General features: G+C 48.4%; 1 protein-coding gene across 1 annotated transcript; it reads left to right on the forward strand.

Annotated features, from left to right (window-relative positions):
- Positions 1-373: 373 nt before the first annotated feature.
- PRMT5 (protein arginine methyltransferase 5) lies at positions 374-19,469 on the forward strand. Its single transcript, XM_083471305.1, has 17 exons — positions 374-680; positions 2,832-2,950; positions 3,892-3,977; positions 5,535-5,669; positions 6,248-6,363; positions 7,160-7,209; positions 7,338-7,501; positions 8,689-8,850; positions 9,640-9,717; positions 10,172-10,230; positions 11,988-12,110; positions 15,164-15,339; positions 15,510-15,619; positions 16,607-16,700; positions 16,956-17,072; positions 17,925-17,989; positions 19,093-19,469. The coding sequence occupies exons 1-17, from the start codon at positions 535-537 to the stop codon at positions 19,243-19,245; spliced, it is 1,953 nt and encodes a 650-aa protein (XP_083327431.1). The 5' UTR covers positions 374-534; the 3' UTR covers positions 19,246-19,469.
- Positions 19,470-19,630: the final 161 nt, after the last annotated feature.

The following is a 19,630-nucleotide window of genomic DNA, read 5'->3' on the forward strand; positions in this document are numbered from 1 at the left end:
TCTTTTTTGGGTGGTGGGGGCAAAATTACGCCCTCTCCGAGCCAGCCAGGAGTCGAACCTAGAATCTTCTGATCCGTAGTCAGACGCGTTATCCATTGCGCCACTGGCCCTTGGACGTTCTGTGAGTTTCACGGCACCTTCCCTATAGAGCACGCTACGGCAGGCGAGCGCGACGAACAACTGAAAAACCTTTGCCGCGATGCATGACGGGAACTGCAGTCCTCAGACGAGCGGAGAGCAAGGCATGCTGATCTGAACATCAGTGGAACATAAAAGACTTCAAGCGCTTCACCACCCAAGAGCATGATGGGAAACCGATTTCTATCCCCCGAAGCCTCATTGAGCTAGAAAGATATTTCCCCGCCCCCGGCCTGGAGTCTAATTGGCTCCTCCTCTCAGTCCTGCCCGGGAAAGACCTCCTGCGATTGGCTGGATCTTTCATTATTATTTTTTCCCCTCTGAGGACGTCCGTTGATTGGCCAGGGCGAGGAAGTGGGCGCGGCTGCCGGGCCCCGGCTCCTTGTGTGGCGGGACATGGCGGCGAACGCAGCGGCGGCGATGGCGGCGGCAGCAGCGTCCGCGGTGGGGCCGGGGGCGGCGGCGGCGCGCGTCTCCTGCGGGAGGGACTTGAGCTGCGTCCCGGAAGTGGCGGGCACCCTCGGAGCGGTCGCCAGGCAGGGGTGAGAGGGACCACGTGGTCCTCTGCTGACCCTTGACCCCTCCCTTAAGCGTGCCATGGTGACCCCTGACCTCTACCTGCGCGTCACCTGGGACCATCCTGGGCTGAGGGCTGGTTGGGTTTGCTTTGATTTATTTTTTTTAAATGCCTTCCCATTTACTCAGGATCCCTGGGGTGACCTCTGACCCCAGGGGAGGTCATGCCACCTGACCCTTGACCTCAGAGAATGCAAAGGTGCTGCCTCTGTGTAGCTTCCCAGCAGGCAGAGACTCCCCTGGCATAGAAGATCGTAGAATGGTAGAGTTGGAAGGAGCCCTCCAAGAGTCATCTAGTCCACCCCCTGCAACACAAGAATCTTATCTAAAGCATCCATGACAGATGGCCATCCAGCCTCTGCTTATAAACCTCCAGTGAAGGAAAGTCCACTACCACCCGAGGGAGACCATTCCACTTTTGAACAGAAAGATGGGGATCAATGCATCCGCTTCATAGATCAGGACAATGGAACCTTTGGCATTCCAGATCTTGCTGGCCTACAGCTTTTGTAACCCAGTCAAGGGGTTGGCCACCATGGCTGGGGCTGACACAACTGGAGTCTATAACAGCATCTGGAAGGCCACCGGCTCCCCAGCTCTGACGTAGAGGAACCTTCCCCTAGGGCAGCCTTTCTCAACCTGTGGGTCCCCAGATGTTGAACTACAACTCCCATCACCCCTAGCTAGCAAGGCCAGAGCTCAGGGATGATGGGAGTTGTAGTCCAACAACATCTGGGGACCCACAGGTTGAGAACCGCTGCCCTAGGGTATGGTGGCAACTCTGCTTGATTATTCCACTAAGCTCACTGATGAGTGAAGCAGGTGGCACAGTGGGTCAGTCTGGCTGTTTGAGCCCACCCAGGGATGGCTGTGGGCAGGATTATTGCAGTGCAGGGAGTTGGACCGGATGCCCCTTAGGGTCCTTCCAACTCTATGATTCATTGCGGAAACACTTAAACTGAGTTTCCGTACCCTCAGCCTTGTTTGGGAAGTAGCTTGCACCACCTAGCCAGCCATGAACTTTGATATCATCTGGGTGAGTTGCTGTGTCTAGACACTACTTTCTAGCTTTGTAGTTACATCCTTCGTCGTATATATTTTGTAGGTCTTTGTACTGTATATTGTAAGATTTCTTCTCAGTCAAATTCCTGTAGTCATGAACCTGCAGAGCTATAGGTGAAACCTGGCTATTAATGTGACCATTGTTAGTGGCATATTGATGGCCTTGGAGGAGAAAAGAAATAAACTTTTCCAACAAGTGAGAGTTTCCCCCAGTTCTGGCTCAAGCTTCAATTCTGTCTCAAGGGATTCTATAGAAAAAACACAACAATTCACTGGAGACAGTGTTGATTATCACCACTATAAAGATAACATCATCCCAAAAAAGAAAAGAAATGGGGAAGGGACGTTGGTATAAGCTGTACAACCGTATTAAAATTTTAATCCACTAGTTAATCATTTTAATCCATTAATTAATAAACTTAGAAAAACTACAGGCAGCTTATCTTTTTTTTTTAAGCATTTGCTATCCCATCTTTCAATTAGTAGAGATGCTGAAGGTGCTTATGTTTTGATTGGCAGTTTAAAACAACAACAAAAAACCCATGAAATAATCAGTGATTAAAGAGAGAAGAGGCAGTAGGTAGCGTGTGCACTAACATTATCAGGGAAGTTAAATTTAATTGCCTAGGTGGCCAAGTGGGAAGTAAATGGTCTTGCACAACAATTGAAGGCCAACAGAACGATCTGCACTGTACTTTAAAGCTATATCATGCCAGTTCAAACAGACATAGCTTCCTCCAGAGGTCCCTGGGAAAAAGGATTGATTTATTAAAGCGCTCAGAGAATTGTAGCTCTTTGAGGGGAATAGGGAACTCCTGACAATTCTCAGCACCCTTTGCAAACTGTGGCACGATACTGTTTTAAATGTATAGAAAATGTGGGGTCTGTTTGTTAAGATGCGACTCCCTTGTCAAACTCCAGAGACATCCACAGAGAAGGTTCTTTTCTGCATCCCAACCAAACACATCTCATTTCCTGTTGGGATGCAGGGTTGGCATTTTAACTTGCGGTACCAGGATCTTAACTTCTCAATTTCCTCTCTCCTCACTCTATAGGTTTGATTTCCTTTGCATGCCCATTTTCCACCCTCGCTACAAGAGGGAGTTTTTCCAGGAGCCAGCTAAAAACCGACCGGGACCCCAGACACGCTCCGACCTCTTGCTCTCGGGGAGAGGTGAGAACTTGAGAACCCAGATTGCTGCCGTTGCTTTGTCTGTCTCTTAAAGACTGGGCGGGAAGTAACAAATTTATCTACTTAATCAAAATATAGTGATATTCTCAAGGGCTTGGTGTAGGGAAGGCCCTTTGGTTTATTTTTTATTTATTTAACTCTCTTTCTCTCTAGATATATATATATCTCACTTACTTTACCTCTATGCAGTTTACCAGAAACAAAGTTTAAAAGAAAGGAACAAAATCACAATAAAAAGTACAGTCATACCTTGGAAGACAAACGGAATCTGTTCCAGAAGTCCATTCGACTTCTAAAACATTCGGAAACCAAAGTGCGGCTTCTGATTGGCTGCAGGAAGCTCCTGCAGCCAATCAGAAGCCACCTTCAGGTTCCAAAGAACTCACTTCCAGCAGTGGCGTAGCGTGGATTGTCAGCACCCGGGGCAAGGCAAGTAATTTGCGCCCCCAGCCCGTGGATTTTAGCACTCGAGTCTCTTTCGCGCCCCCCCCCGATGTTGCGCCTGGTGCGGCCGGCCCCCCCTGCACCCCACACGCTACGCCACTGACTTCCAGGTTTGTGGCGTTTGGGAGCCAAAACATTCAAGTTGCAAGGCGTTCGGGATCCAAGGTACGACTGTATGCCCATTTCTATATCATTAACCAGTGATTGCTAGTTCAGACAAATGTTTTCCACTACAAATGCTGGGAGGTCTGGGTTTGGATAAAAGTTTGGGGAGGGGAGATAGTTCCTTAGTAGGAGGTCACTGAGTACTTGTTACTGTGTGACCCATGAGTAGTACAAGTTTCTTTTTTAAAAAAAAAAAGCTTCCATTTGGTTTTAAAAGGCAAGCTGCATTCTCATTGTGGCTCTTGGCTCTGAACAAGCTCTCTGTCTCCTTAAATGAATGGTCACATTCTCCTTAACATCCTGCTTCCTTGCAGACTGGAACACCCTGATTGTGGGCAAACTGTCCCCGTGGATCCGGGCAGACTCCAATGTGGAAAAAGTTCGCAGGAATTCTGAGGCGGTGAGTGAGCTTGGCAACGAAGGGTTGGGAGGTGTTTCTAAGATGGTCTACAAAGGTTTGTGTGTGCTGTTTGGGAGATGGGGAAACTGTCCACCAAGACTTTAAAAACGTACCTTGCCATGTTAGACTCAAAACTCTGTCTTGGCCACCATTTCAGAAGTGACCAGCCAGATCACAAGCAGGGCATGTTTGTCTATTAAAATCTGTGTAAATTCAATTTATTGTGCTGAATAAACATTTCAACAGAGATGATGGTGTGTGTGTTTCTGGCATGTGGAAATTGGAGGTATCTTGCATGGGAACGCCTGGTCCTAACTATCCTAACTAATATCCTCTGAAATATAAATTAGTATGAGCTTCCTTTTTTTGACTTGTAACTGGTCAATAGCTTACGGACCGCCTCTCCCCATACAAACTGACCCGACCCTGCACTTGTCACCTGAGGCCCTTCGCTATGTCCCCACCCTCCCAGAGAGGTTCAGAGGGTGGCAGCAACAGAACAGGCCTTTTCTGTGGTGGTTCCCCAATTGTGGAACGCTCTCTCCAGAGAGGCTCGCCTGGTGCCATCGTTACATGTCTTTAGGCGCCAGGCAAAAACTTTCCTCTTTACTTAAGCCTATGGCTATTATGGCCTGTAAAATTGTGGGGGAGAAGACTGTTATTATGATGATTATCTTATTATTAGGCTGTAGGTTGGTATGCTTTTTACTATGTTTTTATTACGTTTTTGTCGTTGTTCTGTAATGTGATTATAATATTGTATACCACCCTGGCATCGTTTGATAAAGGGCGGCATATAAATTGAATTAATAACAATAATGCCAATGGCTATCATGACCTCTGTGGCACTGAATTCCATAAATTACATGTGCATTGCATAAAGGGACAGAGCTTTGGTCATTCTAGCTCAGCATCGGCCACTCTGATTGGTAGAAACTCTCCAAGGTCTCTTTCCAGATCTGCTACCTGATATTTTTTTAGCTAGAGATTCTGAGGATTGAATCTCTAGCCTTCTACATGCAAAGCAGGCCCTGAGCCACTAAGCTAGGAGGAGCCAATATGGTACACAACCAGCTGCCCTCCAGATGTTTCTGGACTACAACTCCCATAAGCCCCAGCCAGCATAGCCAGTGATGAGGGATGATGGGAGTTGTAGTCCAAAAACATCTGGAGGGCCGCAGGTTGTGCATCCCTGCTCTAAGATGCTGTTGGACTTCAACTATTATCATACCCAGCATGTGTGGTGTGGCCAATGGTCAGAGATTATGGGAGTTGTAGTCCCAACAAAATCTGGAGGGTGCCATTTTAGCTGCTGGCCATTTCCAATAGTTCTTCCTTTTGTTTTGTCCTGAACCTCTTGTTTCATCCTTTCCTTGTATCGCTTGGAGTTCTTGTGGAGGGGAAATGAGGTTTCCTTTCTTTGATTGCATTGCCCTTTCAAAAACGAAACACCAGCCATTCTAAACCTTCCTCCGGTTTCGCTGTACATATATCTTTACAAGTTTGATTTTGGCAATAGCTTTACATGTTGTTCTATGCTTTCTCTGTTCTCCACAGGCCATGTTACAGGAGCTGAATTTTGGGGCATATTTGGGACTCCCAGCATTCCTGCTGCCCCTGAAGCAGGCAGACAACCCCAACTTGGCCCGCGTTCTGTGTAACCACATCAATACTGGGCATCACACTTCCATGGTAAGGGCATAAATACCTCCCCCCACCCGCCGCCGCCATTATATCCACAGTACACCTGCAAAAACCTCACCTGCATCCCTCTGACATGCCGTTTTGTGTGTTGGTACAACAATTGAAAAAATAAATGCCATTCAAAGCAATGCAATGAAACACAATATTATAATATTAATATTAATATGCCGCCTATCTGGCTGGGTTGTCCGAACCACTCTGACTGGCTTCCAACAGAATATTAAAAACACAATAAAACATCAAACATTGAAAACTTCCCTATATAGGGCTGCCTTCAGGTGTCTTCTAAAAGTCAGTTTCCAAAATGAAAACCCTAATTTACCTTTCATCAGAAGGTGATGAAGGTTTTTATGCAGAGGATGGGTGGACATCCGCCAAGGATTCTTTCTCTGTGATTGCTGCATTGCCGGGGTGTGTGTGGACTAGATGACCCCTGGGGTTCCTTCCAACCCTCCGATTCTCTGATTCTGTCAATATGCTCAGGCCAGTGTTGAAGACAAGGACCGACCAACACTTTCCTTCCTGCCTCATGCATGTGATCATTTCCCCCCCTCCCCCAAATTTAGTTCTGGATGCGGGTCCCACTGCTGGCCCCTGAGGACTTGCGGGATGATGTTATCGAGAATGAGGCAGTGCAGGAGATAGAGGACGAGTCCGCAGGCGAGGAGAAGACCTGGCAGTGGTGAGTGGCTGTCAGCAGGAACCTGGGCGGACGCTGGGAAGAGAGAGCCAGTTTGCTACTGAATAAGAACAGAGTGCAAGTCACACTTCTAAAGCTGAGTTTTGTTTGTTTGTTTTATTTTCATTTTAACCGCCCTGAGATCTGCGGATGAAGGACTGTATACAAATTTATTTTTATAAAACTATTAATCTCTTCTTATGAAACCTCTTGAAATGACTTGGCAATAAATACATAATTTCATATATGAAAACAGTTGGGAGAATCATATACCTAAATCAACGTGTATACAAACAATTGCAAAGAGGTCCTTTTTCACCTGGTTGCAGCCCAGTACTTAAGGCAGGAGGAAGATGGTTTCCATAACCCCATATTCATTTATCCCAAACTGGGCAAGAAGTGAATCTAGGGGTCTTGACCTTGCTAGAGGTTACTGTCTCTCTTTAAAAGCAGGGGCGGAATCCAGATTCGTTCTTGGAACTCTTGTTACGCCGCTGAAGAACTAGATATCGTGTTCTTTTTTTAAAAAATGTATTGATCCTTCGATACTGGCTGTTTCAATTCGTGTGGCCATTTGTGGCAAAGTGGGGCTGCCCTTTTGGCTCCCCTCTCCCAAGACTCAACACCTGAATCTTCTGACTCACCTCCTGAACATGTCAGTTGCTCAGCTAGTTGCGTAAGCAAGTCCTGAGGGAGAAAGAGAGGAAGGAAGGGAGGGGAAGAGGACAATGCAGGTCAGAGGAAGAGACAGGGGATGCCAGCCTTCTCATGGGGCCACATGAGCTTCTTGTTTCTCCAGGTGGCACAATTTCCGGACGCTGTGTGACTACAACAAGCGTGTTGCCGTGGGTGAGTGATGAGATGGGGGGGCACCCCCAGAGGCTGGGGGAGGGAGGCTTGCACCCCTTGGCACCCTCAAGGCGCAGAGACTGGCGCCTCTTCTCTTCCTTTGACGCCTTTTTATGCCTTCTCCTCAGCGCTGGAGGTGGGCCCCGACCTGCCGTCCAACCACGTCATTGACCGCTGGCTGGGGGAGCCAATCAAAGCGGCCATACTGCCCACCAGCATCTTCCTGACCAATAAGAAAGGCTTCCCTGTCCTCTCCAAGATGCATCAGCGCCTGGTCTTCCGCCTGCTGAAGGTCAGCTTCCTCCTTTTCTGCCTTGAGAACAGGATTCTGGGCTGGATGGGCCATTGGCCGGATCCAGCAGCCTCTTCTCGCGTTCTTACCAGCTTCTTTCCATCACTGGAACTCTGAGTTTATCACCTGTGTGAAGGGTTACCTGTCTAAATTCTCCTCTACCTTTCCCAGAACAAATCTGGCTATTGGAAAGGGTACAACACCATCCTCTCTAGGGCGCCATTTTCTGCAACAAATCCATTTTGGGAGAGAGCCTTGCTTTTTGCGAGGGCACGAAAGGAATGAACGGGGGGGGGTGTAGAACTAGCAGTAGAGAATTCTGAGCGACGGCCCCATGTGATTTTGCTAAATTAAATCCTCCTGAAGAGAAAACGTTAGCTCTACGTGTGAAAAGATGTATGACTAGAACAGGTGCCTGGCAGGTAACTCCTGAGGGACTTGCAGTCTGTGAGGTTGAAGCAGGCATCTGAGAGATCTAGCTAAGCCAAAATAACCTCTGACTGAAATAATCTTACATTATTTGCCTGCTTGTTCCTGTCTCCATCCCTCTCCTTCCCCTGTTTCTCTGGGTTTGTTTTTAGATCTGGGGTGCGATCATCCAGCATGTGGGCCTAATCCAGGTCTCCCTGCTCCACGTTAGACGTAATGTCAGGTGCGGGGCTGGTAAAAGCTGATCCTGAGTGATTTGCAGAGCCTGCAAAGCCTATTGTATGGCACTTCCCAAGAGTCCGGTAGTTGCCAGGCATTTGCGAAGTGCTGCGCACGGGACTTTGACAGGCGTCAGTCACCTATCAAATGATTGATAGGCAGGCTTTGCAAAGGGGAGATGAGGAACTGGCATGCCAGGCCAGGAAGGGTCCCCGGAAGTGTCATGTACACAATTAACGCTAACAATAATTTGCAGAGCGATGGGTCACCAGGGTGGATGAGCGGATACTTTAGCATGAGCCGGGACAGTGTAGGGGTTAGACTGTTGGACTAAGATACGGGAGACCAAGGTTCAAATCTCCACTCGGCTATGAAGCTGGCTAGGTGACCTTGGGTCTGTCACTGTCAGCCTGACCTACTTCGCAGGGGGGCTGTCAGGATAAAGGAGGGAGGCAGAGAACCCTGTACGCCACTTTGAGCTCCATGGGGAAAGGCTGGATGTAAAGAAATAAACTTGGCCCTTCCAATCCTTCCCCCAGCTTGAGGTGCAGTTCATCATCACAGGCTCCCACCACCATCCGGAAAAGGAGTTCTGCTCCTACCTGCAGTACCTGGAGTACCTGAGCCAGAACCGCCCTCCTCCTTCTGCCTACGAGCTCTTTGCAAAGGGCTATGAAGACTATCTCCAGTCCCCGCTGCAGGTGAGTCTCCTGGCTTCAAGCTCCTCTCCAGCTCTGAATACGCGAGTTGCTCCCTTTCAGCCTCCGTTGTCCACCTCTGAAATTTGACCACCTTGGATGTGTGAGAAGCATCAGATCAAAGATGTTACAAAGAGGAGTGCCATGTGTTTTGGCTGAATTCCACCACCCTGGTGCGAAACCCACACTGAGGAAGTCCGCACATATTTTGCTTGGCGTAACTTGCTTGGCTACGGTTTCCCGAGCGCCTCCTCTCCTGGCTGGTCTGCGCCCTTCCCAAATTGCTCTGGGGGTGGGGGCATGACAGGGAGCAGGTGAGACTGCCTCCCCTCCCCCAGCCTGTAGAGGCAAAGGAGTGGAGGGGCCCTCCCTGTCGGGCTTCCCCATGCCAACGCCGCCTTTCGCACTCGCCTCTTCTTCCTCATCTGACTTCCACCGCAACCAGGATTGTTGCCCAACAACAGCCAGGATTGTTGTTGGACTAAAATAGTCTTATCTATCTCTGGATGTTTAGGATGCTAATAAATTATGATGGTGATGCTTTAGTTAAGATTCCTGAATTGCAAGGGTTGGACTAGAATTCCCTCGGGGTCCCTTGCAGCTCTATGAGTCTGTGATCTTCCCATTTGACCTCTGTAGTGTGTTAGTTTGGTGTGTCTTTTCCACCCGCTGATCTCCTTACCCGCAATGCTGGAAGTCCTGCTCTTTAACAAACACCCGGCCCCTTTGTTTGCTGTGTTGCCCACACTGGGTGCGAAGCCTTTCTCCTTGTGGTGCTTTTTCCCCGCGCAGCCCCTCATGGACAACCTGGAATCCCAGACCTATGAGGTCTTTGAGAAGGACCCTATCAAGTACTCCCAGTACCAACAGGTTGGTGTGTGGTGGTGAAGAGGTGTGGGGCTTGCTGAGAGGGAGGTTGGAGAGAGGGGCAAGAAGTGGGGAGGGAAAGAGTGGGGGGAGGGGTATGTGGGGAGGAACAGAGGCCAAATATTTGTGCTTGGGTGGAACACAGAAGCTGGTTGGAGCACTGAAGGGCCAACATGTTGTGGGAAGGAGGGAAAACTAGAGGGAAGGGTTGCTAATGGGCCTTCCCGGTGTTGTCGGACTACAACTCCCATCAGCCCCAGCTGATGGCAAATAGGGGTAATGGGAGTTGTAGTCTAGCAGTGCCTGGAGAACACCACGTTTGGGCTAGAGAGAGGAGGCCTCATAAGGAACGTGAAGGGGAGATTGGAGTGGGAACATTATCCGCTAGTTTTTGATGGCGGGGAGAGGAACTGACTTTTACAGACGCACTCCAACCCATTATTCTCCCTCCTTTCAGGCGATATACAAGTGCCTGCTAGACCGTGTGCCTGATGAGGAGAAAGAAACTAACGTTCAGTGAGTAAGAATCCCAACGATGAGCCGGGTTGGCCGCATTTGACCGCCTTTGCACAGGATGCTGGGAAATGGGAGGATGTGGGAGGTACCCTTTGGTACTTTTTAGCCAGCCATTTATGGCCACATTATATTTGTTTATAAAAACATTTCTATATCAGTATGTCCACACACACACACACACACACACGTCAAAGCTGTTTACAGCAATAAAATCGTCATTTTTTATTTGTATGCTGCCTGTCCACAGTTAAAAAAACAATGATCAAGGCGGCTTACAGCATAACAAGATTTACATAATTACAAAAGCCATAAACAATAAATGAACCACATCAAAAAAATACACAACAACAATTTCCACATAAATCAAAATCTAAAACTTAAGAATTTTAACCTATAAAAACATATTAAAAACATGTTTTAAGCAATAAAAACATATAACCCTACAATAAAAACATATAAAAAGGTTAAAAACAAACATTGGTTAACCATTGTGGAAGGACGTATTCCCAATTGCCTGCTGGAATAGAAGTTTTCAGCAGGGTCAGTAGTAGATGAGCAGGCAGGGAAACTTTGGTAATATACCATTTCAGTTCTGTTCAGCTTGTAGTGCCACCTTAGTGGGGATGAAACTCCTGTTCGGCACCACCTGCCCCATTTTCCTTTCATATAAGTGGATTATAAGTTGAAAAGGGCCCTCTCCCTGTTTCTTCTTACTCGGCTTGAACTCCCAGATCCTCTAATCTGCACAGTGTCTTTCAAGCCTCCCCCCCACCCGCAGGAGCAACACATTTACTGCCGGCTCTTCCAAGAAAGCTTGACATCAAAACTACCACAGGGTGCACCCAGAGAAACACACCGTTTGATGAAGCTTTCTCCTTTTTTGTCTCTTGTCTTGCCCTGAGCGCAGGCTCCAGCAGTTTCTTGTAGCGCATTAAAAATAAATAAAGAGGAATGAACAGTTCGGAAGCAGGGTTTCTCGTTTTTAAGAGAAATTGGCACTCCTTCACTTTTAACTCTTCTCTCGCTGAGAAGACCGTGTTCGGGAGCGCTAGGCCTGTTTCCTGCGCACACTTAAATTGGGAGCGAACACCATTGAACCCTGCAGGACCACTCCTGAGGAGTAAAGGTCAAAAATCCAACTGCGTGTGTTGGTTAAAATGAAGTAGCCCAACTTGTGTTTGAACGTGGCCTAGCGGGAATTGGCGTACTTCCTTCAGAAATGGAGCACGGATAATGGCCTTCCCTCACAAGTCGTAGGTGGGCCTTGAGTTTATTGTGCTTTCGGGGTCTGCGTCAACAGCTCTTTCCAGCTGGTCAGCCATCTTGCCCCCATCTGGAGAATAAGCTGCTTAGTTGCCTGTTATTTTAGCACTCCTCCACAGAGCCTAGGACTTGCCGATTAGAAGGTCGGCGGTTCGAATCCCCACGACGGGGTGAGCTCCTGTTGTTCGGTCCCAGCTCCTGCCAACCTAGCAGTTCGAAAACATGTCAAAGTGCAAGTAGACAACTAGGTACCACTCCGGCGGGAAGGTAAATGGCGTTTCCGTGCGCTGCTCTGGTTCACCAGAAGTGGCTTAGTCATGCTGGCCACATGACCCGGAAGCTGTCTGCGGACAAACGCCAGCTCCCTTGGCCAATAAAGCGAGATGAGCGCTGCAACCCCAGAGTCGGCCACAACTGGACCTAATGGTCAGGGGTCCCTTTACCTTTACAGCGTCTTCCTCCTTTTTCCCTTCTCTCCTTCCCCATCTGCTCAGGGTGGTGATGGTGCTTGGAGCAGGACGGGGCCCCCTTGTGAATGCTTCCCTCCGCGCTGCACGACAGGCCGACAGACACATCAAGATTTACGCTGTGGAGAAAAATCCCAATGCTGTGGTGACGTAAGTACTTTAGCCCTTTTCCCCCCTGGGTGGAAATGGAAACGAAACGTTTTGTGCTCACTCTTCTGTGAGGAGAGCAGGTGAAACCCACACAGGCCCCCGTACTGGCTGTGAGGAAAAGGAAACTGGAAAACTGCAGGATTTTGGAAGGTTTACAGGACCGGGGCTCTGCTCTTCATCCTGGACAAACTACCAAATTGAAAGATTTTTTTTACAATAGTTGGTGGTAATGATAACTTGAAGGTATAAGATTGCATCAGTAAGTCCCCCGCAGGTCATTGCATCTTATTGCCTCAGGCAAATGCCCCAAAACAGGAACCGAGATGGGAAATAATGCAGGAAACCGCAATCTAGAATGTTTTGCTGCCTGCAGATTAACAGATAGTGCAAATTTTGCTCTCTGGCACCCCCCCCCCTTCTTTGTTGTTGTTTCTTAACTGGGGAAGAGAAAATGCCTTCTGAACTAGGGAGGGCTTGGGTTTCCTCTCTGTCCCCCTTCCCTTTGCATTACATGTTAGTTTAAAATGGAAGCTTCTAGGCAGATACCTTGTACATTGGTTTGTATTCTTTGGGCAGGTTCCTAATTAATCAATAGATTTTAGCAGGCTGCTGAAATATACCGTATTTTTTGTCCCATAGGACGCTCCGTCCCATAGGACGCACCTAGGTTTGGGGGGGGGGAAATAAAGGGGGGAAAATTCCTTTATTTCCCCCCCAAAACCAGGTCGGGGAAGCCAAACCAGGTTGAGGAAGAGTGGGATGGCGGCGCTGCGCCTCCCTGCTGTCCCCCGAGCTTGTGGGGCTGGCCGATGTCTGCCCAGTGCGCGGGGCACTCTGCTTCAGGGTGCCCCTCGTGCCGGGCGGCAGGCTGCTATCTGCAGCGTGGGGCGCCCTGCGGGGAACTCCTGCAGGGCTCCCCACGCTGCAGATGTCTGTCCGGCACGAGGGGCGCTCTGCTTTAGGGTGCTCCTTGCGCCGGGCGGCAGGCTGCAGGCTGCTATCTGCAGCGTGGGGCGCCCTGCGGGGAACTCCTGCAGGGCTCCCCACACTGCGGATGTCTGCCCGGCGCGAGGGGTGCTCTGCTTCAGGGCGCTCCTTGCGCCGGGCGACAGGCTGCTATCCGCAGCCTAGACATCCCTGCTGGACCTCCCGTAGGGCTGCCTAGGCTGCGGATGTCTTCCTGAAGCCTGGAGAGCAAGAGGGGTCGGTGCGCACCGACCCCTCTCGCTCTCCAAGCTTCAGCGAAAGCCTGCATTCGCCCCATAGGACGCACCCAGATTTCCCCTTCATTTTTGGAGGGGAAAAAGTGCGTCGTATAGGGCGAAAAATACGGTAATTACAGGCACATTTGCACTCCCCGTTACTAAATATAACAGCAATAATACTATTATCTCATTGCGGCATGAGGTGTGAAAAGGCTTTGTTCCTTCTTAGAGGCCTCACCCAACCCTGTCGTACTCCCTATATAAGCTGCAGGTGGGAGACCTGATGGCACACTCGTTTTTTCCTTACTGGTGAGGAGGCTTCATACTGTGAGTCAAGTGGGGAGTTTAGTTCACAGTGCCCCCAGGGAAATGGCATTGTCCTAGCCAGGTTTGGGGAACCTGAGGTCCTCTGGCTGTTGCTGGACTACAACTCCCATGAGCCCTAGCAAGTATGCCTGATCGCAGTCGTAGTACAGCAACAGCTCCCCCACAACTAGTCCACACTGCATAGATGTATTACTGGGAAACAGCAAAAGTTTGCTTTTCCTGTGACTCTCCTTCTCAGCCTTGTGCGAACGTGGCGGTTAACTTGAATGGCTTTCAAAGAGGATTAGAGAAATTCACGGAGGATTAGGTTATTGATGGCTACTAATCCTTATAGTAAGGCTCTCCTTCCACTACTGAGATTACCAGTTACTAGAAACTGCAGTGCTCATTGCAATGAGGCCGAGGATACATTCTTCCATCTGTGGTGGACCTGTAAAAGAGTATTGGGAAATAATTTATAATGAGTTGGAAAAAAATGTTTTAGAGCACTTTTCCAAAAAAAAACAACAAAACAGAGTCCTTTTTGTTGGGGATAATTCAGATGGAAATTCCCAGGTGTCGAAAAAGGTTATTTATGTATGCCACTACGGTGGCCCGTGTTCTCTTAGCCCCAAAATGGAAAGCGAGTGATGTCCCAACCAAAGAAGGATGGCAACTTAAAACTGATGGAATATGTGCAGCTTGCGGATCTAACTTATAGAATAAGAGAACAAGAAGAACATTCGTTCTTCGTAAAGGTTTTAAAATGTTTGTTGAATATATGGAGGGAAATTGTGTGCACTTGAAAACACTGGCAGCATAAAGATAAATTCAACAGTGTAAGTAAGTTTTGATGGATGTAATAACGGAATACTGAACGGTTTAGTTTATATAACATATGCATGGAAAGAGGAGAAGGGAAGTCATTGATATCTTAAGGTTGTTTAAATGTGCATTCTAAATTGTAAAACAAAACTTAATAAAAAACACCTGCAGCGCTGTTATGCTCCAGTTTGCAGGCTTCTCCAAGGTGTCTTGTTGGCCACTGTGAGAGGATAATACTGGACCAGACGGGCATGTAACTTGATCCAGCAGGGCTTTCTCTGTATTCTGACACACAGATTATAAAACCCCTCGTTTTGCGTTGTGGCAATAAGGGGGAAGGTGGTGGGAGCTGTGGCGTTGCCAGAACAAAGAGCCAGGGGAGGAAAAAGCTGGGAACAGTTACTCATTCCAGCCTCCCTTTGAGTGGGGTTGAGGGGTCCACACGCCCATGCCTTGAGTCTCCCTGATGTCCTTGGGGGATTGAAATGTCGGGATAACCTGCTCTGCACACCAAGGTGTTTTATGACCCTCCTAAGGAGCCTCATAAGAAGAGCCCAGCTGAATTGGGCCTCTCTAGTTCAGCATCCTATTCTCACAGTGACCAACCAGATTCCTCTTCTGGGAGACCTGCAAGCTGGACCTACCTGAGGGCAACAGCAGCTGACGGTGAAACTGTGCTAGTTTGAGTCCCTTGACCTCTGCCTCCCCTTCCTGCAGGCTGGAGAGCTGGCAGTACGAGGAATGGGGTTCCCAGGTGACGGTGGTCTCCTGCGACATGCGGGAGTGGGAAGCCCCCGAGAAGGCTGACCTCATGGTGTCGGAGTTGCTGGGGTCCTTTGCTGACAACGAGCTGTCCCCAGAGTGCCTGGATGGGGCAGAGCACTGCCTGAAAGGTGAGTGGGGCACAGTGGAGGGCAGCTCACGGCAGGGAGAGTATAATTTGGGGGGGGGGGTTGTTTTGAGTGGGGAGGGAGCACTGCTTTGAGCATCTAGCAGCTAAGTGGGTTGGGGCTACCAGCCAATTCCAAACACCTGATGCCTTTTCCCTTCTCCCCATACGCAGAAGGAGGGGTGAGCATCCCGGGCGACTACACCTCCTTCCTGGGCCCAATCTCGTCCTCGAAGCTCTACAACGAAGTGCGCGTCTGTCGCGAGAAAGACCGCGATCCCGAGGTGAGACTTTCTCCATGCCCTGTGATCTGCAGTTCTGCAGCTGCTGCATGCATAAAAGAAATAAAAACTGATGTACGGAGAAAAAGCAGGATTTTGTGATGTGAATAACACAGGCAGAAAATGGCACTTTTCCTAACCACCGGTAATGCATGAAAACATTGGGTCAAGGTTAAAAAGAAATACCCCTTTATTGTTTCAATACCACACACACACACTCAAATGTATTTGGAAGGATATGAGACCAGACAGCTAAATTCAGCTAAGACAACAGTCTTGTAGCACCTGGAAGATGGAAACATATGTTACGGCCATAAGCTTTTGTGGAATGGACTCTTATCCGGAAAAGCGTATGTCAGTATTGAACTCCCAGCTCCCATCAGCCGAAACCTGCAGAGCCAACAACCAGGGATTGTCGTTCAACAACATCTGGACTGCACAGTGTTTGTTACTGACAGATTTTAGAGCATAATAAATGTGCTAGTTTTCCAGTTACTACAAGATGGCTCTCATATCTTCTCGCAGCCTCTTCTTTTGCAGGCTAAACATGCCCATCTCTCTCAACCTTTCCCCATAAGGCTTGGCTTCCAGTCTAAATGTAATCAGAGGTGAAGAGCTTGTTACAGTAAGGACTAGACACTTGTTGTTAATGCATTTGTAAAAGAATCAGTGTTGAGAGCACGGGGAATAACATGGTCTGTAGGGACAGGAGAAATTAGTGACATGAACTGAGCTGTTTTGAACTTGTCACTTCAAGTTCCACGAACCCAGCAGACGAAGGAAGACAGTATTCTTTTGAAGAAGGCCTAACACAGTTTTTGTACGACTGTCTCACTCCCCACTATCCCAAATAATAGGAGGAAATAATTGCAAACCTTTTAACATGGCTCTGTCAAGTACGACAAGCAGTCGGCACCTATGTATGCAAGGTGAATTTTAGAACGGTGTCCTAACAGTGTTTTGTCCTGTTCCTGTCTTTCACGTCCCCAGGCTCAGTTTGAAATGCCTTACGTTGTCCGGCTTCACAACTTCCACCAGTTGGCACCCCCGCAGGCATGCTTCTCCTTCAAGCACCCTAACCCAGGTAGGAGAACCCAGGTAGCAGAGGAGCGAACCATACGTTCCCTGCTGAGGAGGGTGGGGCTTCAACTCTTCAACTAGCCACACGATGTGGCGGGAACTGCTAGTCACACCTTTAAAAACTGAATTGCCACAGCACCTGGGTTGGCACAGACCAGGTGAGTGGTGGGCGATCAGCTTGTGCCCTTAAGGAGAGCAAGGTGGGCCGTCCTTTGAGGGGGCGTGGCCTTGGCTGACCACACCCTCTTCCTTCTTGTAGACAGAGTCAAAGACAACAACCGCTACCAGACACTGGAGTTCCCCGTGGATGTAAACACAGTGCTTCACGGTTTCGCAGGCTACTTTGAGACCACTCTGTACGGAGACATCACTCTCAGTAAGTTGAGGGGAGATAAGGGGGGTTATTTATTTCATTTAAATACTTTTAAACCCGTGAAAAGTATGACAGGGCGGTGTGCAGCATACAAAACTGCAACAAAAGCAATTTAAAACATCAGTATCCACTGGTAGGTAAAAAGAAATTTGTGTTGCAAAGGCTTATCCGAATAACAGGTTTTTTTTGAGAGACTCCCAAAAGGCAACAATTAATATTACATTATTTATTAAATTTGTATACCGCTCTATATCTGTAGATATAGGGATAAAATTACAATATAAAAACACACTAAATATGTAATAAAAATAAGAGCAGAAACAACTCAACAATCCCCCTTCCACAACACATTTCAAAGGGCGTTGGATGTCAGCCAGCCAAAGGCCTGGTCGAAAAGGGAACATTTTTGCCTGGCACTTAAAGGTGTATAATGAAAGTGCCAGCCCAAACTTCCTTGGGAAGAACATTGCACAAACAGGAAGCCACTGCAGAAAAGGCTCGTTCTTGTGTTCCCACCCTTCAGACCTCCCATGGAGGCGGCACATGAAGAAGGGCCTCAGATGATGATCTCAGGGTCCGGGTAGGTTCATACAGATAGAGGCGGTGTTGAGGTATTGCAGTCCTGAACCATTCCTGCTGAATGGTTACTGCTGAGCCTCTAATGGCAGGGAGTTCCACAGGGTAGGGAACCTGTCGCCCTGAAGCTTTGGTTCCTAGCAAAGGCCAACAGAAGCTCAGGTGGTGGGGAGCCACCAGGTGTGCCCCCTCAGAGGCTGAAGGTGTGGAGTGAGCGGCCTTGCTTTGATGTTCCTTGATGTTGCAGAACGTGCCTTTTTCAATGTTTCCTCCGCCTAGGTATTCGGCCTGAGACTCACTCACCTGGCATGTTTTCGTGGTTCCCTATCTTCTTCCCTCTCAAGGTAAGTGCTTCCTCGAAGGCTCCCTTTTGGGAGAGGAAGGTATCCCTTGTTACCACTGGGCGGTAAGACTTTGCACCAGGGGAATCTCCAAGGTGATAAGAACAGCTGTAGAAGGTGTGGGCGTTTTGTGCGCTTTACATTCAGTGGGGGAAAACACAACAATGTGTGCCAGGATAATCAAATGCTATTTAAGGCAACACGGTTTCTGTCTCCTCATCTCTGTCTTTGCCACTTCTTCCCCTACTGTCTCTCTTCCTCTGCCCTCTTACACACATTTTCTTTGCTTTTGATCTCTTTTTGACTCTTTTCCCTTTTATTGTTGGCAGTGGTAGGACTGGGTGGTTCTTCTAAACTGGTTTTCACATCTATAAGAAAACCTATTTGGGGGGAAAATAACAAAACAGGATGCTCCCAGCTAGCCCACACATTCCTAATGCTTTAGGATTAGGGCTGAGAGCACAAGGCTTTCATCAAGAGTAGGCAAGTGAGAACTGTCTGAGCACAGGCTGAGCTTGATGGAGCAGTGGCCCGTTTGCCCTAGTAGACTGCCTCCAGCGGAGAAATTATTTATTATTTCTCAAATTATTAGGTGCTTTCTTCTTTGGCGATCACTCGTAGCCGAGTAAGATTGTCTTCCATGAAAACGGTTTTAACAGTGACTGTGGAGGCCAATTCTGGATCCACACGTCCTTCCACAGTGGGGACGTAGGTTTCTGGTGGGAGTTGATCACGGTGAGGGTTTGCCAAACGTGCCTTCCTCTTAGCATGTTTCTCCCTTTCATCCTGAGTTCGAGTGTCTTCAGAGCCCATGACGCCTTTGGTAAAGGTTGTTCTCCAATTGGAGCGCTCGCAGGCCAGTGTTTCCCAGTTGTTTGTGTTTATACTACATTTATACTCGAGAGAGTCTTTAAACCTCTCTCTTGCCCACGGCAACCCAAAGTGACTTACAACCAAACAAGAGAAGGGAAGAAAATTCTTTAGCAGACCTCTGAGGGAGAAGGACTTGTGGACAAAGGTTCCTTATATAACACTGTATTAGGGTGGTGTTATCCTGGTTTGTGAACGGACCCTCAGCTATTAATGCTCTTCTCCCCACCCCCCAGCAACCCATGAACGTGCAGGCAGGTGAGCGCATTCGCGTGGCCTTCTGGCGCTGCAGCAACTCGAAGAAAGTGTGGTACGAGTGGGCCGTAGTCTCTCCCATGTGCTCCGTCATCCACAACCCCACAGGACGTTCCTACACCATTGGACTATGAGAGGAGTCAAGTCCATTCCCCTTAACCAAGTTCTTCTTGCCGTCAGCCCTGAGACACAAGAAATCCTTTTTCCACTCAGAGTAGCATCAGAGACTGTGCAGAGGCCTGGAGGGGCTCCAACCTTGCTGCGGGTGTAGGTCCAGGAAAGGTCCATTCTTAACACCTGCTATTGTTCTATGTGTTGCTTCCGGTCTGTGAAATTTCAATAAAGTCATTCAAATGTGTATTTGGAGCTGCCGTCTGTGATGAAGCAAGGAACTCGCTTTCAATATTTGGTTTTGAAAGCGATACAACCGTTTTAGAATTAGCTGCCATCTTCTGTCGTGACATCTTAACTTAGATGGCTTTAAACAGCAATTAAAACCAGTTGAAGATAGCCCTGCTG

The sequence above is a fragment of the Podarcis liolepis genome (assembly GCF_965112155.1).
Source record: "Podarcis liolepis genome assembly, chromosome: 13".
Lineage (NCBI taxonomy): Eukaryota > Metazoa > Chordata > Lepidosauria > Squamata > Lacertidae > Podarcis > Podarcis liolepis.